Consider the following 23,269-nt stretch of genomic DNA (forward strand, 5'->3'; position numbering starts at 1 on the left):
CTGTCAAAAAAGCCCAATCGAGTTCTGACAAAATGCAGAAACATACATCATTAAATAAGATTCCAATCCCTTGTTGCCTACTCTTGGGACTTTTGTTTGTCTTGCAGGAATCTGACAGCAATAAAGTATGTTCCCTGTACTCCTTCCGGAACAATTCCACTTCCCCACACAAGCCGGAGGAGGGGGCCCGGGAGCGAAGCGACCTGCTGAGCGGATCAGCGTTTGGCACTCCGGAGCGCCGCAAAGGAAGCCTGGCAGACGTAGTGGACACGCTGAAGCAGAAGAAGCTGGAGGAGATGACAAAGACAGAACAAGACGGTATGACTCCCTTTCGTGTGTGTGTGTTTTTGGAGTTTGGACACTGGAATAACTCTCTGCTCCAAAGTGCACCTGGTCCTCCTAATTTTCCCTCTTTCTTTTGAGAATTTCCTAGCTTCTTTTCTCTCCTATCAGTCTGTCTCATGTCTGCACACACGTTGGGAAAACTGACATTACAGCATTTCCAGTTTGTTCCGAACTTCTTCCAGTGTGACAAAGACTGTGTGGCAATGCACCTCAGCACAAGTGTGGTCTTCTCTCATGCCAGTGCAAACTCTTTAACTATAAAACCCATATTGCTGATGTGATGCCAGGAACATTACCTCTTTTTATTTTGCTACACAGAACTCCTTTTACTTGAAGCTTGCTACTCACAAACAACTTCCACCTCTCACAGATTTTACCTGTTTCATATGCCTAATTCATCATATTCAACGCGATGAATAAAGATTTCTCAGGTTTTTATTTTGATACAATTACAGAAGAGAAAAAAAATCCCTTTCTGTATTAAGATTGTTAGGTCTCTGTCATATCTGCACCCCGTTTCACCCTCCTTGGCTCTCCCTCCCACAGCCTGCAGTCTATCAAGAGTATGGTGGAAAAACAAATATTTGAAAGAGCTGCTGAAACACATCCCCCTTCTTAATTAGGGCTGTAGTAATACAACTACATCCAATCAAATGTTAAACCCCCTTGGGAATGCATGTGTCTCATTTAGTGTCTAGGGAGCTCTTAGCTTAAGCACTTCATCAGACGAATAAATTAGACCTCTGTTAGCCTAAAAATAATTTGCCACTTCTTTTTTAAGTGTTCGTTTGGTGATCTTTGTATCAGAGCATCACAGGCCTCTCACCAGATAATCATTTAGACACATTCTGATATAGGAACTAATTATATGCGAAGTCATTTAGATGATAAGATGGGAACAATCACTCCTCACCTCACCTGAATGGCAAAAGAGACTTAAGATCAATTCGAAAACTAAAACATTTGTATTAATAAAATGGATCAGAAAGTCCACGCGGAAGCAATCAATATGGAAACAACACATACTGCTGGTTTTTCACCCTTTTTTTTTAGAACTAGTTATGCTAATTAAGGCTTTTGTTGATGTGTTAAATGTAATTAATTGTATTGTATTGATACCTTCCATATAATTTAACCACTTGACTTTACCTGATAACGCACACACACACAAAAAAAAAATCATTATGAAAATCACTTCATTGCAAATATATTTGCCTCTTTGAGGAGGAGCCTTGGCAGGGGACTTATTTTTGGAGCTAATCCCAGGATACAAGAGAACGGGTACCCACCTACCCAACATGCCTTACGGGACACATTTTGTTCAGAGAACAGTAAAGCAGTACTGGTGCTACATCTTTGTTTTACCTCAAGGTAAAACAATATTTCATATGTGTCTTGCTTCTTGCAGAGTTGATTTCCATGGCAAGATTGTCAGTGCTCTCTGTACCGACGGCGGGTGTTATGGTAATGAGCCCCAGCTGGTGAAGGCTGGTTGTTGCAGTAATTTAAATGGTCAAGTGTAGCTTGTAATCCAGGGCCGTATGTTAGTGCGGGGAGGAGAGGGTGCTTACAGAGTGCCATACAGCTGTTTTAATCTCCTGTTAATAATAGAGACTTGGTCTGCCTCATGCGCTGTGTATCACTGCCACCAAAATAAACTCCCTTGTTGGAGGATATTAGTTTCTGAGCAGAAAACACAGCAGACGACAAGAGGCTCACAAAGTTCAGTATGTTGTCCCCAAGCTACAGGGACTGAGGGATACTCCGTTTTTTAAGGGCACTTGAGGAAGCTTCAGTGGTGATGATCACTGATTACTGTAAAATGGAGGAAGAGGGACACTTTGAGACTGCCAAGGAAAAACTCACGGAAACCTCTAAAGAAGGATAATTGTATGTCTTTGTCTATAGAAAGAGACTCAGTTGGAAATTGAAAACAGCAGGATTAACCTATTAAATAACATGCAAGAAGGCAGGAGAAGCCATTTGTTCTCCTAATGATGTTGCTAATGTATCACAAGCAACAGATGAGCTAAATATATCACTTATCTAAGCATGGCAACTGTTGTGTCTAATTCTCCTGCTTTGGTGCCCGCCTGCTCGGGATCACTGAGGCCCTCAGAGGCTCTTTACCATCTGCTACCATTCTTCTGCGGGCTCCCTTGTCTGGTCAAGATAGGTCATTGTCCTGGTGGAGCAAGGATAAACAAGATCACCTCAAGTGCTGAGGGAAAACAAATGGTCTGTAGTCCACTTTTTACACTGTGCATCACTAATACTTGGAGCATTAAATCCCACACGAAGTGATGCTAATATTTGTGGAAGCTTTGGGTTGAAAAGATTCCCCGATATAGTAATCAAATATGTTTTGTTTTTTTTATGTGCTGTGAGAGGTGCAAATGAAATTCAAATCATTTCCAATTCTTGAAAAAGTCACCTCACTTTTTCAATAAAAAGTGGGGAAATAGCTTTGTTCATTTTGGTATCTGGAGAAACAATACAACAGCTTATGTCCCACAAAAAAAACAGTCCAATTTTCTTCATCAGTCACGAATCCCTTAAAAACATTACAATAGAGGTGGTGCTAAGCATTGTAAGAATCCATCCTCCACCCCTCCATCGCTATATATTTTTACCCTTTCACCCTCTCTATCCTTCCACCCTTCCTCTCCATTTCTGGTCCTTAAAGTGCTTTAAGTGCTTGTGACTGTGCTAATGAATGAAAATGTCCTCCCAGCAGCGAGCACTGCATTTAGCTGAATAGTCACCTTTGCTGTAAAAGCTCTATTAGGCCCAGTTGCCAGCAGGGGTAACGATTGTGCCCCATGTTTATTTACTAGGTATTGTAAATGCATTATTTATGGATAAGTCTCCAGACAGCACTTGTCAAGAGTTAAAAATGTCAGTATAAAGTATTAGCCTAAAAAGAAAAATAGCCACCATTATAAAAAGCCAAGGTGACCTTGATTTGATTCACATGCAATTAGAACAGTTTTATATAATGCACTAAAGTATGAATCAATACCATGCAAGTCAACACAGAAATACTTTGTGTGCTGAGTCTTTATGATCGTCCCCAAGACAAGGACGGGTAATTGGGTTTCAGCTTCAATGTCTTAGCTTTTAGGGATTTTCCTGGGCTCAGCATCTACTTGTTGAGTCGTTGCCAATACAACCAGCACGGGATTGAATACAGTTATGCATCTGTTGTTGCATCTATTGAGTGAGATGCTGAAACAGAAGCCATCTTGTTCTTTTCTTTCGGTCTGGTGAGTAAAGTAAATGTCTAAATAAGAGAGATGTAGAGTCCAAAGAGACTAGGAGGAAAAAAAACGTGGCTTTTAAAATTTCTTTCAGTGTTCTATAAAAATGCCTGTCTTATCTTTTAGTCCCCTCAGTCTTTCTCAACATGCATAACTATGGTTGACTACAGTAGCTATGATATCCATCACAGCTGTTAAGACTCTTAAACATAATCTATAGCTATAATCTAGAAACAACAGTTGCATTTTTCTAGCTAACATTCTAGAAAAACAGGAGAGCAGACAAACAGATGGACAAATATTTTAAGACTTAAGTAAGAGCAGGGGCTCTAGCAGAATATTTGACACCTGGAGCCCTTTGAGAGAACCCTGGATAATTAGCTTAGCAAAGGGTGGGGGTCAGGGGAGTGGGCTTACCACCATTCAGCCAAAGTGCAACCTCTTTTTAATTTCAGGTAGAGGAATATTTAATGACTAGTGAGAAGAAGGTTCTCTTATTACGGCGGTGGGCAGCGTCAACCTTTGCTGGTGACATAAAACAGAACAACACGGTGTATCACTGTGACTAATTGTGTTTGGGCAAAGGGTTATATGTGTAATTGTGTGTGCTTCCGTATTAGCATTTAGACCTCTCTTCCTCTTCCTCTGCCTTTATCACCTCGCCCCTATTTGTAAGTGTAATCCCCCCGGTGAGGTTGTGTATTATCGCTGTATAATGACTGTGCAGTAGGTTGAGTGTGCGTAGCCCCAGGTCATTATGCTCTATTACAACAGGCCATGTAATGAGATTCAAGGATGGGTGAAAGCTTTGGAACAGAGTAGGCTCAGCTCTAAGCCTGCGGTCTGATTAGCACTGATGAACTCTTGACTCTGTTGTAACACTGTCCCCTGTCAGTGTCACAGCCCCCGCTGACTCTACATAGGAGCTCACTGGAAATTGGTTGCAGGTGCTTAATAGCACAAATCGATTTCTTTATTTAGCTTGATTGTAACATTCAAACATTTTTGAAATGTATATTGTGCAGGATATAGTGTGTATTATATACCTATTTTTAAAAAAATACCCCCTTCCCTCTCCCCAAATAGATGTGTCTTTCTCCTCTCCTTATTTAGTTCCTTCTCTTCTCCCCTCTCTTCTCATCCCAGCTGCCATGTCATCTGGTTCTGCTTTATCCCACCTAATTAATAGGAATCTTTGTTATAATGATCTGAGCATGGGACTCTGACTCTATGCATATGCAATGAGGGCTGCAGATCCAGTTGCCTTGGTTGCAGATTTTGAGACGTTCTTCACACATAGCTCTACAGGGCCTCTGAGTGCCGCTTCCTATCGGACAATCAAGCCAGGACCCTCCTGGCAGAACACACACACACTGGCCAAGCATCAGTCAAGAATCAGCATCTCTGCTGTGTGCTGGGTTCCCATGTCTTTTAATAATCTGTTGTTTATTCTGTCAGCATGAGTTCAGTGAGCTACTTATCTTGATGCAAGTGATCTATTTGATCAAACAGATGATATATTTTTTTGTGTGCACGTACTGTATATCAGTGGGGACCTTCCCGTGTGTGTGCATGTGCTCGCTTACTTATACTGTATATCAATGGGGGTCTTCCTCCGTGTTTGTGCTTGTGTGTGTTCTCTCTTGGCCTGTGGAGTGGTGCACCAGCCCAGCGGAGCAGTGCTCTGGTCTGTCACTTTTGTTTTAATAGGTAATGCAGATCTGTTCAGGCTGAAGAGACATGAGCTGGAATCGCTTGTTAGGACACATGATCAAAAGCGGCTCTCTGCTCTCTGCCAATCAACCCTCTTGTCACCCTGTGAAGCAGACGTTAAATAGATTTTTCGGCTGTATGCCGCGGGCAGCCAGCCAGCCTGACATGTGAACTTTCACAAAAAAGATACCCTGCCCCTCACTCCTCCCTAATGTCACTTTCCCACCTTTTTATTTCTTCTCCGATTCTTGCTCATCCTTTTTCCTGTCTTCTTTCTCTCCCCTTTTACATTGTCTCCATTCCATCTTGTCATCCTTACCTGAGATCAAAATTTACCTTCCTCCTATGATTTTCATTTCCCACCATGTCCTACTCTCCAGTGACAAAGTTGCTCCTCTGCCAGGCTGTGATCAGAGCCCAGGGCTAAATGGAGTGGCTGTATGAGGGGAATAGGGAGCACAGAGTGCCCGGTCAACTGCTGAATTATGTATTTACTATCTGTTCCAAAACAGGGCCATCACATAACACAGGCACGTCCCAGTAGGACGTTGGAAGCCGACACAGGTTTCACTTTACACAAGCTAAGGTATACATTTTGTTGCTGCTTTCAAAATGGGAACCCTTTCTGCTGTCTTTGTCATTCAGATGACAAAACAAGCAGCTGCTTCTTCAATGTGCCATTCTTTGCATTCAAGATCACCTTCCCCAGTTCTCATATTCCGATTAGTCAACAGTAGCAACTGCTGTGGAGCATTCCAGGGGCCATCTTCCTGGGTTTCAGCTGTTGAGCGTGTCCCCCTGCACCCATACAGCACAAAACTCCCATTGTGATCCTGGCTTACTGACTGCACAGGAACCTCTTAATAGGAGGAAACGGGTGTCTCTAAGAGACAAATCACAGCCAAGGTTGCACAGAGGCTTGTTTGTCTTTACATACTCGTATACTCCTGTTTACATACTCGTATATCGGATTTCTGAACAGCATATAAGCTTAAGTCAGTGATATGAATGAGTCTGCAGTAAGAAGTGTTGTTTTTTGCTGTTAAAAAACAAGACATGCACCTGTGAGTGACTACTGTAGGTGATTTTATCAACTGCAGCTTGTAATAGCTTGACTGTTAATGTGAGACCACAAGATTTGGAGGGTGACAGAGATGGTGAAATGCTGACACATAAGAAGACAGGAAACATTATTGCTACTATTATTTGTCATTGGGCTGTGAAGCCTAGAAATTTTAAAATAACAGCCTGGTCTGGCAGTTAAAAGAGAGACAAGGTGGTCAGAAATGGTAAGAACAGGGGCTATTCCGCAGTGGGATGGGGGACAGAGGGGTGGGCACATGTGTCCTGGTGTGTCTGTGTATGTGTGTGTGCATGAGAGCCTGCAGTAGGGTTACACTGGGACATTTGTGTGTCAGCTTAGTATCACTGTTCTAGCTGTGGCATTCAGCTCCTAAGCATTCTCCACACATAACTTGACAAAAGAGCCGGTGTCATCTGACCAAGGATCAAAATAGTGCAAGTGTAACTCACACCCTGGGCACAAACAGCCTCTGTGGCCCGCTAATGATTTCAGAGAACATTGCAGGCTTGTTCTGTTAGTCAGAGGTACGTAAGCCATCCAGCCAAGAGATCCACGGTGACACAAGCAAACACGACAACTAGCGTAGATGCCGCCTATTAACATATTTGCATTGTTTTTCACTGAGCAGCAAGGAAGATTGTCTGACACCAAACTTTGATGTGTTGCCTCTTTAACAAAGAGACTATTTAATCAGTAGTGATGAAACAGATGTTTCCTCCCACTAAGTGGTTCCTCTTTCCCCTTGTTCAATGAGATTACATGTGCCAGGAGATGTGATGAGGATGTCAGAAGATACGAATAGAAGTGTGTTTTATTGCACTGCAAAGCCTGTGTGCCAATGATGATAATCACTTGATGAATACCATCTCCCTTTGAAAATAGTACCAGTATGATTTTTTAGGCCAGCACTGGATGATATGTTTTATGACTGCAGTGTCAATAGCACATCATGATGTTCAATCAATAAGTAGTTCTTATTTGTAACTAGGATTAATGATTCGTTAGGACAGTCTAGTGTAATAGGGGAAGAAGGATAAGGGTGGATTCAATAATATATTTTAACTTTCTTTAACCTCCTTAACTGCATTCATCATCTTCCTTTGTTTTTCCTCTGTTATTTTTCTGGGTAGGTGACCCTTTGCTTCAACAAAGCTAACACCTGTCTGTTGATAGCTCTCCTGTTGAGAGCAGGACCAATGAGCTCAGTCAGCCATAAGAAGCAAATTTTTCCTTTTTTTATTTTTTTTTTTACTCTATCTTTGCCCAGCAGGTCTCAGTCCATATGGCTCTGTATCCCACACAAAGGGAATAGGCTGAACAAAAAAATACAAAATACAGCTCCAATTGTTGCTGAAGCAGAGACAGTGTTACTCGTAGCTCCTGATTTAAATTGTTAGATTTAGATGTTTAACCTCTGAAAATATACATCATTAGTTTTAGTCCAATTTTAGTAGTTAGACTCTTGTTTTTGTTTGTTTCAGTCAACAAAAATCAGAGGTCACACGCTGCTCAGAATTTGTGTGGTTTTCATTATTTTTGTTCTGCAACTCTTAATATTTTAAACTTCTTAGTATTTTAGGACTATAGCTGTACAGTCACCTTGGTTACTAATGTCGTTCTTGTCTATGCAAGATTTGTGGAAAAGGCTGTTTTATACAGAAGCTGGATGCACTCAGTTTTATAAAAAGAAAAAACATTCCCAGGCTTTAGTCTGAGAGCAGAAGCTAAATCGTTGGATAACATTAATACAGTGATATGTCTTTAAAAAACATCTAAAGGAAGATTTAGGAGGATAACTGCTGACATGAATCCTGGAACTTACTCATTCCTTTAGATACCAGCACAAAAGATATAAATGTTAAACCTACAGCTCTTCACAGTCCATAGTTTCTGCTTAGAAGCAGTACCATCAGATGACACCAAAATGTTAGTGAATGTAAGAGGTTGTTATTAAGTGACAGCAACCTTTGAAAAAGACAATTGAATTAGTATTAGCATTAAGATGGTAATGAAGTCATGTGAATTTGTATGAATGATTCATCCTAATGTAAAATATGAAACATTTTATAATGTTCTCATTTTGAAAGTTTTTGTTTTGTTTTACTTTCTAGCTATCGAAACATTACTTTCTTGCACGTGAAATTCCTGTAGAATTGCTATCCACTACTGCAGCAATAATGACAACACGTGTAAAAAAACATTAATTTTTAACTGAACTTCATTTCTGCAGTAGTTGTTCTGATCAAGTTGCAAAACAGTTTTGTTAAAAAACAATGTCTAGTGACTTTAGAAACTTTTGAATAGTTTTTTTGTTGTGTGCATGCAGCTCTTTTTTTTAATCTAAAAATATTTTTAGATTAGATTAGACCTAAGGTCTTACAGTCCAGTGGTCAGTGTATGTGCATACCCAACTCTGGCGTCTTATTAAACAAAGTTTGTTCCGAGGTTCAATAAATGACTTTAATTAGTATTTAAAAAATGAAAAAACCAAACTGCAGAAGTTGAAATCAATAACACTCTGACTGTAAGTTTTTGAATTTTTTTCCCCCCACAAATATTGTCATTTATTTAAGCTAAAATTAGGATGTAGCACATGTGGAGAAAATCCACACAAACACACACACAGCAAAATTCCACACATTCACAGTGTGCTGTATTCTCAAATGTACAGAATATTACCCAGCTTATTCTTGTAATTTGTGCTTTTTTAATATCTCATCTTATGGTTTAATCTCTAAAGCACATCACTATCGTCTAACGTTTATGATGAAATAAAGTTTCTATGTCTATACCAGACACTTGGCTTCATTGCAAATTGTAATGCATTCATGTGGATCCTATTAGTCTCTTTTTGTCCTTGTAGAGTCAGACACCCATTAATTTACTAAATCACACTGAACAGCCATGATCACAGTACTCCATGTTTTCTTCACACATCTATTAATTTAACATAGATGAATAAATGTGAATGTTTTCGAGCATTGATTAACAGGCAAGTTTATATCTGACAGTTAAATTGCAGGGTACCCAAAAAAATCTCTTCAATGCAAGGTACCCAGTAATTTAATTTTTGTGTAAAATTATTATAATTTATTACACTGTGTGGACCCTAATGATTACAGACATCAAATGGAAATTAGAAATTGAAATCAAGACCACATATTTCTCAAGTTCATTCATTTTCACAAGTGCTGATCCCCTCATCAGCATCGACCGAGATTCCACAAGTACTGTCTACTTTTTCTTTCTAGTAAATCAAACACTTGCATGCCTGCACACACTCAGTGGCACACCATATCTCTGTTGTTTTCCCTTTTCCCTCTTATTGCATTTCTGTAATGCTTTCTGATGATTTTGTCTAGTTTCAAAAAAGCCAAGGTGGAGCCAATGTCGCTCTTGAGAAGCAAAGTGCTTTATTACAGGCTTTATCAGGCTGATTACTATTAAATCAGAAATAACAGTGAAAAAAGATAGGATTGAAATAAATTGTTTTATCTTCCTATTAAAAAAAATCTCCTCTTTGACCTTGTCTGGTTCTTGTTACACGTACCACTTGGTCTTCCTTTAGTTAATTAAAATAGCAATTGTTTGTTTCCCTGATGAATTTTAGAGTGCATTGTATTGGTATCCGTGTTCAGTAGACTCCCTCTGCTGCCTGAAAAGAGACTTTAAAGCTAAGGAGGGGAGAGTAGGGGGAATGAAAAGTTCATTTTGCTATCCAAGCATTTAATGGTCCTAGTTCTTAAAAGTGACCTTGTGGGGTAGAGAGCGGAGCAGCACAGCAGCTCCTTCCAGCTGCACACATGGCATCCATCGGGGGCACAATCACGCACAGTCCCAACACCTCAGGCTCGGACATATGTTGAGTTTTATTTCATTCTTCTGACATTAATCCTATTCACCAGCTGTTCTGCCAGCTGCCACTCTCCGGCTTAAGGGGAGATTGCAGTTTTGGGGGCTCGGAGTACTGGTTTATCTTGGCTCCTCATCTCCTCCTCACGAAGTTTTGATTGGATTTTTTTTTTTCTTTGCCCTCTTCCTACTTCCAGGTTCCTTAACTTACACACTTTGCTAAAAATCTCTTTCAACTTCTTTGCTTTTGTTCACCCTACCCCCAATAATTTGTGCAGATAAGAGAAGGCTGAGGCTGCAATTTGACTTTGAATGTTTGCAGCATTTTCTGGCCCATGCCCTCATGAGGCATTTGGTAGTGTTTCTTCAAGATACATATAATATTAAAGTCAAAAGAAAGGTACAGATTTTGTTGATGTACAGCAATTGTCAACATCTGCCACACCAGCCTCTTGTTTCCCCCACACTTTTCCTGCTCTTGCTCTCAAAGAAGCATTTGTAAGAAATCACAGTACTGGAACCTACTCACCCCACAGTCATCTAACAGCATTTCTGTGGGATTAGCCTGCACATGGCCTCAGCCTGTACAGTTATGATTATTGACATATTGGGTCTGACATATTTCACATTTATGTGCATTGTCTGGAAGCACACTCAAGTGTTCTCAATGTCATTTCTGCTGAAGTACGGCCGGGCAGTCTGCAAGCAAGGGCCGCAATGAATTGATCATTGCTCACTGCTCACTTTAATAATTCAAGCCTGATTGCCACAGAGTGCCGCAGTAAAATGGATTGGGAGAGGTCACATGCTGCTCAGCTCAGGAGGTGAAGCCTCTTGGGGGTGGTTAATTCATATATGCTTGATAGACACGTGTCCTATTTAGAGAGGTCAGGGTGCTGTGTGTGTATACGGCTACCCAGAATGTCCAGGTCAACACTGTGGGATTAACACGGGCAGCGCTGATAAAGGTGAGGAATAGGAGAGAAGTACCTGGTTACGTAGGTCAGCATGTTTAGCTCCTCGAGGACAGAAAAAAATAACACTCGAAAAGTTAGCCGCACAATGCGTCTCTTTTTCCTGCTTGAAATCGCTCAGTTTGTGATATTTCTAGCCTGTGGTTGTATGTGTCGCTGTCTTCTAGTGTAGCTGACATTTAAATTTGCAACCTTGAGTTGCAAATAGGATAAATACAGGGAATAGAAATCAATGTGCTAAAACGACCATAAAGTCATCAGACATCAAAGAAACACAGTGCTAAAAAAAAATAAAAGCACATTTAATTTGGCGGCAAACCTTTAATCCAGATTCTACTAAGCTTCTATTAACAAAAAACAAAACAACTTTCTTCTGGCCCACAGCCCCTTTTGAAATGAACAAATTAGTTTGGCACTTTCAAACTTGGACAAGCAGACGATATACTAAAGAAGGTACAGTAAGAAGAAGGGGGATCGCACCAGAGCGTTGCCTGTCTGAACCACATCTCATTTACACAGTATATTTATAGCAACTTGTTTACATGACCAAACAGGTTAGTCTAAAGGTGACTAACGGAGATGTTCACCAAGTGGAATAATGATAAGGTGTCACTTAAAGAAAGCCCACCATGAGGTGCAGGTGTTCTACAATATGCTGACATGTCTCAAGGAGCTGGACCTTTTTATTTATGCATGCCAGCACTAGTAATTACATATTAAAAGGCTGGAATTATTTAACTGCACCAAAAAAGTCTTCTGGAAATGGTAGAGGTTATTAAAACTGTTGACAACGAGGAAAGGTAATTGCCTGAAAATGAGCAATAACACACTGTTGTGCTCAGAATGTTATTTTTTTCCCCCCTCAGCTCCCTCTTTAGCATTTGCATTGTGCTGCATCACCCGGGTGTGTAACCTATTGCGTTCCGATTGCTCCCTTGCAATTAGTGCCCTTTTTGTCCTCACTTCAATAACGCCATGATTATGGAGACTTCAGGAGTATTTGCAGCATCCAACAGCTGTTGTCTCAGGGACTACCGGCTGAATGACAAAAACATGTTTTCTCTCTGCATTTCACTTCCCTGCCTGCCTCTTGTAATTATTATGTTTTATTTGCTGTGATGATGGGGTCTTGTTTTTAGTGTGTCTGTGATTAAGATATTCAAAGGACTCCTTGGAGTGTGTCACAGGCATTTTCTTTTTTATCAATCTCGACTTTTGATTTGTTTCCCGTGCAGTGCAGAGTGGATGGGAAATCAGACGTCAGCCTATCATTATCTGACTTAGAGTCTGAGTTTTATCTCTGAGATAGAAATTTATGCTTGCTTGAATTAAAAAAAATACTGTATCTAACACTGAATGTAGCAGTGAAATTTAAGGGCTTTCTTTAGTTTCTAGATCTTAAAATCATTGCAAGATAACAGTGTAATTTTCACAGTGGAACACTTCATTTTACCTTTTAAGGTTGCTCAGACTACACTAATTATCACCAGGCTACAATCACTGACATACTATAATATACTACTATATGCCATTGACAAGGTCCAAAAGCAATAATGTTCTTTTTCAGTTTTCAGGTTTTTTTTTCAACGACATATTTATCGTGAACATATATGCAGCACATGATGCAGGCTAAACAACTGTGTTACAGAAATTTTACAGAGCACTTTTCAGCAAATAGCTTAAGCAATGTTTGTACTTTCTCCACACTTATGGTTTGTTTGGTTAGGTAGTTTTCCTAAGTGTGCTGAGCTTCAGTTAATATTGTCAAAGATGTTATTTAAGATTAAGGATTTTCCTTCAGGTTGATATTGTGAGGGCTCATCTCTTGAGATGCTACACAGTGATCCACCACAACATGGAAAGCAATAGGTGGTTTTCATGTTGTGGCGGACACGGGTCATCATGGGCACTCTGACTGGTCTGCGCCTACACAGCCCCATGAAATGTGATGCATACATCTGTCTGTCGTAGCCGGCACAAAATTCTCCTATGCTGACCCTCGCCAAGTACAAATCCTGTGGCTGATTGATGAATGTTTAAATTGAGAAGAAATTATTTTTATGTTCTGTAATTGCTCACAGTCACATATTTTTATGGTGCATTCTTCAGTTTTGTTGCTGCAGTTCATAGATCATCTTAATGTCTTATTTAGTGTTCTGTGGGGGTTCTGGTTGACTATAACCAAGATGAAGCTTGTTTTAACTGTCCCTCACTAGGAAGAGCATCGTTTCCCTGTCCGCCTAACTGTTCGGGTCTCTGCCTTCTGGGGAGGAAATTATTTATATGGTCAGTGTCAGTTGATCATTGATTTGGTAATTACATGTTTCCCCATGAGGCTGGGACAACTGATATACAAGACCAATGCTAAAGGGGAAGTCTCTTAGTCTGTTATCCATGACTTATGGCTAATTTGACTCTCCTACAAAGCCCTCTATTCTCTGCCAATGGCTTTTCAACGCAACAAACACACTCAAACACAAGTATCATCTTTCTCCCAGGAGAAAAGTGCACACAGAGAAGCTCAGAATGTGGTGGCAGACAGTTGAAACATTTTCATTGCTGACAACACAGGGTAATAAAAAAACCCACTGCTGCATGTTGTAACAAACCATTTTTGTGCTCTGAGGCAGTCACAGCCTTTTGAAACATGATGTGTTTTTTTGCCTCAACAAATGTAATAGATTGATATGTAAAAGTGAAGACTGCTTTTCTAAGCGAGCAGTGTATATTTGGTAGCTTTAAAACACACACTGGACTTCGTACTGTACAAGCTGTAAAATAACTGATTTGCTCGACTGTTTGTCTATTTGGCATTTTCACTTAAAAGAAAATGGAAGAATTTCTACTCTTTGCAGGGACAGTTTGAATTAATTACATGTTGTAGATCATCCATCATCTGTAAACGCTTTTTTCTGTTTAGGGTCGGGGGGGCTATCCCAGCTATCACAGAGTGAGAGGCGGGGTACACACTGGACAGGTCCCCAGTCTATCTCTGGGCCAACACAGAGAGAGATACACAGACAGACAACCATTCACACCTATGGACAATTTAGTCTCCAATTAACATACCTGGATGTCTTTGGACTGTGGGAGAACACCGGAGTACCTGGAGGAAACCCAGGAAAGCACAGAGAGAACATGCAAACTCCACACAGAAAGGCCACCGTCAGCCGGGGACGCGAACCAGCAACTTTCTAGCTGTGAGGCAGCATTGCTAAGCATTGTGTAGATAATAAAAATAAAAAACACTAAACAACTTCCCATTGCTGCTAATGCTGCTAAACCCCAGGCATTTATAGCCAAGCAGCACTCCTTTTTTTTGTTCTTACAATATGACTAAGAACAATTTCATATCATTAGGTACTGCATTAAAATGTCAAGGAGATAACTGTGGGACCATACTGTGTGAAATAAAACAGGAATGGACAGACAAAGAGCAGACATTTTACGCTATCCATATTTTCCTCAGCCTGATGGTTAGTGGTAACCTGCCTCTTAGCTTCTCTACTGTGGTTTATACTGAACATGATATTCTGGCAGCCATAACTGTCAGGTGCTGAAAGCTTTGTTTATATCACACATCAACCTGGAAACATTCCTTTGTCGAGATTTATGAGGATCATTATGTTTGTTTTTAATACAGTAAAAAAAAAAAAAAGTAGCCTAATCTAGCCAACTCATCTCAGCTTTAAGTGTCTCAATCCCTGCGCTTGCTCAGCCACATCAGTATGATCACAGAGTACCTGCACAGGAAAGCTGCACACCAGAGATGACAGCGCTGATAAGACATAGACATATTGAGTTTGGCAGTGTTAAATTAGTGATGACTATTCACTTTCTTCTGTGAGCCACTTGGGAAAAAAATAAAAATATTCACAGCCATTCAAGGAATTATTCCAGCTATAGAGCACCAGCCCTAGAGAAGAGACAATGAGACCCAGTCAGGCTTAGTGGTCCAGAAACCATTCTGTTCTCAATGGAACCACGTCTTGGACACACACTCGAGTAGTTTTGTCTTGTATGTTGCTATCTGTGGTAGCTGCAGAGTGGAGGGGGTCTGTGCCAGGCATGGGTCCATAGGGACCATTGGAATCGCTGGGGCTGGAGGAAGTTGGTCTGGGTCCAGTGGGGCGATCTGGGCTTGGTGACAAGCCAAGCTGTCTACTGCAGGGACGCTGGGAAAATGTAAATAAGAGCCTGATAAGGGCTATTGTTTTCATTCCATTCTCATCCCAGCTGAATGGCCTGCTCCCCAGCCACAGAGCATTTTATCTCAAGAGGAGGAGGGGAAAAATGGAAAGGGTGGGGGTGCGAGAGATTTAAGAGCCCCCATAGGAAAATAAAAATAAACTCACTGGACTCTTCTCTTGTTCAAGCTAATTCCTCAGTATTTGATGTCCTACTTTAAGAGGACAAGAGTGTAACTCTTCTTTACACAACATTTTTCAGAAGTTCCGCTCTGTCTTAAAGAATTATGTTTTCCTTCCACTTACAAATCCACCAACATTTGACATCCAGTGAATCCACAGAAGTGGGAATCTTATTTTATCAAAAATAATTTGTTAAAATGAACACACAGTGTCATTTTTTGACATTCTGTGTCATAACCTGACAGTAATTATTATGTTGATACTAACCAGTGTTTCCATTGGCATCTATAATTTCTCCAGAGAAAACAGGCATTTTAGAAACTGAAATAGCATTCCTCCTATTAATCTAAATTCTTCTGAAAAATAGGCTGTGGAAGGAAGGGTTCTTTGAAAAAAGCCAGACATCTGACTCATTTACTGTTTTCCTTAAGTACGCCTGCGCAAAAGTTGCTCTGCTTTGACCAAATCCATTTTTGGTTGTCTGTTTTGTCCACAGTGTTTGAACACTGAAAGGTGTTTGAGAGTTATTTTATAGACTAATCCAGGTCATTATTCACCTCTCCCAGGTGAAAGGCAGGGAGGACAGCGGTGCATTCCAGCTGTAGTCTCTCCTGCTGGAGGACTTGGCAGGTCGTGTCTGGCCCAGCAGAGGGGATGCAGAAGTGAGGGAGCGGCAGCTCTCCTGGGAGGGAGGTGAAAGGGAGAGGGAGGACTGGAGTAGAATGGAAGCTGGCACCACATTATCTCCAACAGTTGGTGCATTCCTTAATGATCAAGTGCCGGAGCAGCATCTGTGATGAAAGTGTATGTTTGCGTGTGTGAGAGAGAGAGAGAGCATATGTGTCCATATTAACATATGTTTACTGTGTTTGTTTAATTCCCCTCAACACCACTTTAAAAATGAGCCTTTTCTGTGCTTTAGGGCAGACAATATTGTGCACTCATCTTGTTCTGTTGGTCTGAGGATTATGATTTGAGGGGAGTTTGTTAACTGCAAGAGGAAGTTGCCTCACCCAGGGGTGAAACACAAGGAAGAAGAGCTGAGCTGTGCTACCCTCTCTGCCCTTAACCCTTGTTTTAAGATCTGTGATCTCTTTGCCATGGAGGGAGTTAACACAAACAAACACACAACACACACAACCATTTCTCTCTCCCTCTCTAAGGGTCAAGGGGACAAACTGTGAGTTGGGAATTGGAAAGTCAATAAAGCAGAAGTAATGTTATAATGACCCTGAGCTGAAGATGTCCTGTCGACCCCCATCACATAGGAGGAAGTGGACAATCAAACAAAATGGTCACTCTGCTTGATCTCTCTGAAAGCCATCCTTAAACAAGGCCACAAGAACTACTGACCCCCTGTTACTCCCAGTTCCTCTGAAGTGGGTGTGTTTGTCAGAAGAAGAGAAAAAGTGTTTGGTTTGTGGAAGTGGAGGGCAAGAGATTTCACAGCGGGGTAAAAGGAAAAAACACTTGTATACATTCTAAACTGTATAAGCCTTCTGTTAGTTTGATGTCAAGGATGATAACGGCAAAAATGGAAAAGTCTAGACTATGGCATACTGCAATATTCTCTGTCTCACTGTCACATTATGACAACTATGTCAAACTGAGACACAAACTCTCCTGGGTTTCACAATTTACAAGATTAACTTGTAAAACCTTTTGTTGCCAGATCTATATTTATAAATGATCCACTAATAAATGAGGTTGGACTATTCATTACAGTGACCCAAAGCTTTTCAGCTATAATTAGTGCGTCTGGGTTGGTTTCACATTTTTCTCCAACTTTAGAAAAACACTGTTTAACGAATTCTATCATGCTTTTGCAATGTCTTAAACATGGTCATAGTTTCTACAGAAATCAGCAGAGTCATTATACATTCAGCCATTAGACAGTACATAAGCTGTTCTCCCTGACTATACAGGACTCTGCTTGTTTCAGCCAAACCCAACAAGACGGCAGTCTGCATCATGTGAACTGGTTCAGACTACAGGCAGTTTGTGAAGACAGTGGCTCAAGGTGGAGTGATGGAGGCCTGCTTGTGCTGCTGATGTTTGATGAGAACAGTTTGACCCCTAAGCAGTACAGGGATGGTGAAGGCCTGGGTCAGCTGGCCCAGTGTGTCCTTCATCAGCTACCCCAGCGACAGCATGGCAGATTGCAGCCATTCCTCCTCTGATTCATTGTCTGCTGGACAAATGTTAATTGTTTTCATCATTGGCAGCTATGTGAAAGCTCAGATGTACCTTGTCTCACTCCTTGCCTTCCGCTAAATGTGTCTCTGATGTCCCCACAATGCTTGCTTCCCTCCTGACTCCACCCTTGCTCATCTCTCAACTGTCACTCTCAGTTTTCATGTTCACAGTGCAGTATCATCAAATAAAATGCCCCTCTTTCATCTGATATCACATTTCTTTAGTTTTCATTTTAGAGAATAAACAAAATGTATAAAAAGAATTGTTTTTAACTAAATTCCAGACATAATATTCCACACCCATTAACCCATTATTGGTGCTAAAATTGTTCCAATAATGTCATAAATTTTCTTTATTCTTTTCCTCAGATTCCTCATGCATGGAGAAACTTCTTTCTAAAGACTGGAAGGAGAAGATGGAGAGGCTCAACACCAGCGAACTTCTGGCAGAAGTAAAAGGTAACAAGCAGATTTACCACACAAACACCACTTTAAGTTGTGTTAACAAGTCCCTCATTCCTATCAGACATACATAATCTATGTACTGTATAATCTCAGGAACCGTCTTGTACTCTGAAATAAAACAAAGGCCTTTGGCTGCCCTCCTCATTCATTTCTCTCCTCCCTTATCTTTTGTTGGAATGCCCGACTCTCTCCAAAGTGCTGTCTTCGAAATTCCAGCCCATTTAGACCCATTCTGAGGCTCTATGTGCTTGTCAGCGCTTTATTGTTGTTGTCCCTTCAGACGGCCCCAGAGCTTAGCTACTCTGCTTGGCACATGCGGTGCACTCATGCCGCTCTGGTAATTGTTGAACCCCAAAGTTAGCTGGATGTAACCAGAGTCTGGCTGAGCAAAGAGGAGAAGAGATGGTGCGGAGAAACACAGTCGTCTCCCCGGTGAGCCGGCGTTTGAGTGGAATGTCTTGACTCTGACAGTGAACGCCCTGCACAGCGTAACAAGCGCAGCACAGCAAAGAGCAACTCAGCACTCCCCCAAAATTTCTGTTTATGGCAGGCTGAAAGCAGGCTGGGCAGGGCTGCTGCTTAGTCCTTAGCACTGACTGTTACTGAGACCTGGCGTGTTTATAAAGCACAGCAGAGCACGAAACCAGTTGGTTGATAACACCAGGCTGTCACAGGCTCCTGAACTCTCCCTCACTTCTTCACCCAACTTGTGTGTTGTTTTTATTTCTTGAAAACCATCTAGACAATAAACTATTGACAAGCCCATAAAGAGAGCTCCTTTTAGTTATTTTCAGGTGATTTTGATCATCTTTTTTAAAACATAGGCAACATAAATAAAACTATTTGTTTATAATTATTGAATTACGCTTTCTACACTTACAGTGGTGAGAAAAAAGGGCTGTTGAGTGTACTAATGAGTATATTCATTGGCAATAACCATAATGAACTGAAGGATAAATCATTGCTTGGTAAACCAGATTCATTGTACCTGCTTCAGTCTAATGTACGCCACTGTAGATCAAAGTGCACTGGCTAAAATGTTTAAAATGATTTAGCCTTTTGAAAGCTGGTCTGTTAAATTACAGGCACGACATTTCATCTGTTTGATGAATAGGGACGAGAAGGTCACTTGGTGGTCTGTAAACAGGTATGGAGTCTGATAATAAAACACTATGGCCTCTGTCTGTTGATGAGTTATGGAGACAGTCTATACACCACAGCTACCAATATAATGCTTCTCCTATCAGAGTGGCAGCTTCAGATATTTAATTAGTATGCCATTTCAAATGACTATAGACATTTCAAAGGGCTGCTTTGTGCTCCCCCTTACAAATGTCTCTCTCTCTGCGTTTGATGTCTGCCTGATGTAAATATGGGCAATTAAAAAGAAGCCCAGGGTTGGAGATGCACAAGGTCCGCCTAATTAAAACACAAACAAAGGTGCCAAGCAGAAAACACCTCATGATTAAGATCTAAAGTGTTATGATGAATCAGAGGTCCCATTAATTGTTAGGTTAAAATCAGTACAAAAGGCAAACATGCCTGCAGAATTAAATGAATGAAAAAAATGAAAGACTAAAGACTGGCATGCAGATAAAGACTACAATACCTACTGGCAGAGTGGCCTTGTACAGTATATTTTATGATCACTCACCAATTCCTCAGCCAATTATACCAAATGCCTTGTAGGCTACCTTTTGACATTGTTCCATCAAAACCTTGAAAGAAAAGTATTGTGTTATTGCAGAGACAAGTGGTGGAATCTAGCTGGTGAGAAAATAATTTTGTCTCGTTCTTAGAAAACAAATAAAAATGAAAGACAATAAGTGTGACACAATTTGACCTGAGGCTTTACCAATGGAAAAAAAAAACACATTCTTTTGCTGCAGCTGTGTTCCAGCATGCCCCGAATACTTTATCCTGTCGAGGTGAACACGTGCGTACAGTAAACAAACAAAACAATAGTATCAACAACATCAGACCATTGCTTTTCAAGGTCTGTTAGGCCAACCAACCATTTCCCTCTCACAGACACATCTATAATTATAGCTTATTGTCATCTATGTTCTACATAATGTGCTCTTTCCAGGGTAATGACGTATTTTAGGTTTTAAATTTAGCAGAAACAAGTAATATAATCCAGTAGAAGCAATACAATTGTGTTATTAAGGGTTAATGATTTTAATGCTGTTAGGGCTTAACATCAGCAAGGGAAGGCAAAAAGGAGGGTTTGTGAAGGAGCATTAGTGGCGGATTTCTTTTCACCAGTCAATTCCAGAGCTAACTGTTTGTTTTCATACCTGAGCTTAGCTGTCAATCTGTAGGAACGATGAGGAGGGAGATGAAATCTCCTGAACAAAACCACAGAGCAAGAAAGGGAGGCAGGCTGGAAGCGCTCCAAACCACAGAAAGTAGCAGATAATAAGAGGCAAGGTGGAAGGAGAAGTGCCAGAGAGACAAACACCTAGTGAGAGAAAAAAGGCTTTAGAGGTGGATGCTTAAACTCAAAGTCTAGTGCTGGAAGATTTTCAACCTTTTACAGTTTTCTATGTTTCTACATAAATGTTACCAAAGTTCTAAAACTAGGTAAAAGAGAACAAAACGAACCCAATGAGGAAAAAAAAATCTGTTTACTGAGAGACATGAGCCCATCTTACATATCTGTATGTACGTGAATCTTTTTATAGAATCAGTTTTATTATCTTAACCATTTATCCTGTTCAGGTGGCTGGACCCTATCCCAGCTGTCATTAGGTGAGAGAGGCAGGGTACAGGGTGACAGATCACCAGTCCATGTCTGGGCTGGATGGACAGAAATACAGACATCCATTCACACTCACATTCATACCTTCATACTGTAACATGCATGTCTCTGGACAGTGGGAGGAAACCTAAGTACCTGAGATGAGCTTAAATCCCTCCAAATCTATGTACAGGGCTGATAAACAGTTGCTGAACATATTTATTTAATGTTATTGCTGAAAATGGGGGATCACACCAGTTACAGAATTGTTTTCCGTAATAAATCAAAGAAAATTTGTCATTTTCTCTCATCTGTTTAATATGGTTCCTTTTATCCGAAAACAAAGTGCCACTGTACAAATGAGAGCTGTATTATAAATATAGATATCACACATTATTGTACCGTGCATATATCAGTGTCTATATACACACACACACACACACACACACACACACACACACACACACACACAGCCTAAAATGTATACAAATATAGCACCGTGTCCAGTGGCAGATAAGGTTGCTCTCTGTTGCATGGTTGCTCTGTGCAGGGTCTTTGAGACTCATACTCAACAGAGCTGTTTAAGTTTCCCTGCTGAGTGCCAGTTTACCCAGCCCCCCATTGGGGTAAAAAATGCTCAATCATTTACTCAAACTGAAGAAAAATATGTAGTTACAAAATTGGAACACAAGCTGTATTCATTCTCTTGGAATTTGCAAAAAAAAAAAAAAAAAAAAAAATCTAAGAAAAATATGAAGCTTAACATTGTACGCTAGCATTGAAATCGCAGCTTGAATTGTGAAGCAGAAAAGCCAGGGCTCTTGCACTGTCACAATCAATTTGAGAATGGTGTCTACATGACAGTGGATGGGTTCACCCAGACAGTCCTGTGGCAGGCAGATAAGTGGAAGCTCTTTACAACGAGAACGCAGGGCAGGGCAGGGCGGCAGCTGAGACTGATTTGGTGCTGGCCCTACCTGTGCTGGCATTACTCCTGTACAGACAGAAAGGGGTCCACTGTGTGAACACAGAGCGCAGATTGTTCAGTCATATGGTTAGCTTTAAAACATGATTATTCACTTTAAAATGTAACTTTATTCGTAAGCCTTCTGTAAAGTGAGGTTTCGATGCCACACAGACTCATATCTGTGCACACATTTGCCAGTGACACTGACTGTGGCTTTAGAAATAAATAAAGGAACAATTTTGTATGTGATTTCAATTTGCTTGTATTTTAAATGCCATATTTGGACATTATGATTAATATACACAAACGTATAAAAAACATTCACAAAAATAAACAGCACAAAGCAGTATCTGTCGTGTTGCTCCAGTCAAAAAGGCCTCAGTTAGCATTTTCTCCACAACACTTCAGTCAACTGTTTGCCCTGTGCACTCAGGTGAAATATGAGACACAGTAAATCATTATTCCTCAGGCCACATTTGCCAGATGAATGTATGAGAGTGTTGGACTGTGTGTTTTTCTCCTCTAATGAATTGAGGAATTTAGTTTGTGGCGATGGAGGTAAAAAGCGCTGTGCTTGTGCGTCTGTAGGTGTGCACTTGTGATATGAACAGAATTCTGCTTGTGTTCTGAATTATATCCCAGTTGTTTGTCATGGTTTGTTTAATGTTTTTATTTGTGTAGTAGATTTTGTGGAAACAGGTGTCAATCTTGTCTGCATTTGAAGAGAATGTAAAACATTTATGGAGCGGACAAAAACATACGTGTGTCATCAGCTTACCCCCACCAAAGCGAACCGTATCACCACAGCCATTAAAAGCTGCTGAGGGGCAGATCTACGTCAGCACTAACAGAGTTTAAACAAATACATTGCTCAGGTATGAATTCATAATCCAATTCGGGCAGATGCAAAAAGCATCTGAATTTTGCAGATGATTTCAACGGTGCATGTCTTACACCCAAATAAGATTTTAATGTTTTTAAAGATTTTAATGTTTTTTGATTTTAATGTTTTTAAAGCTCTTTATCAACCAATGCATACACAACCTTCAAGTTTTTACTATGCAGTGTGGCCCCTTTTGTGGCTTTCCTGACTTTACACTAACTAAACCATAACTAAATATTAATCTTGGCTCGTCATATTACAGATAGACTGTTACGTTTAAACAAATGTGTAAAAAAAGAAACACAACCTGCAGAGGTGATATTTTGACCTCATGTAAAATTGAAACCTTGAGCAACTTGACAGCAAACAATGTCAATAACTGTCTGTTGTTTCATATGACACTTTAAATCAGCTTAAA

The 23,269-nt window shown here is 40.5% G+C and overlaps 1 protein-coding gene across 13 annotated transcripts in view; it reads left to right on the forward strand.

Annotated features, from left to right (window-relative positions):
- sox6 (SRY-box transcription factor 6) overlaps window positions 1–23,269 on the forward strand; it is a 138,715-nt gene that overhangs the window by 52,144 nt on the left and 63,302 nt on the right. For all 13 annotated transcript variants that reach the window (XM_067496408.1, XM_067496401.1, XM_067496399.1 and 10 more), the window contains 2 exons: window positions 108–318; window positions 18,163–18,252. In XM_067496408.1, the coding sequence (XP_067352509.1) occupies window positions 108–318; window positions 18,163–18,252 (301 nt within the window). The remainder of the gene's footprint in view (window positions 1–107; window positions 319–18,162; window positions 18,253–23,269) is intronic.

This window comes from Channa argus, chromosome 2 (assembly GCF_033026475.1).
Source record: "Channa argus isolate prfri chromosome 2, Channa argus male v1.0, whole genome shotgun sequence".
Classification (NCBI taxonomy): Eukaryota; Metazoa; Chordata; class Actinopteri; order Anabantiformes; family Channidae; genus Channa; species Channa argus.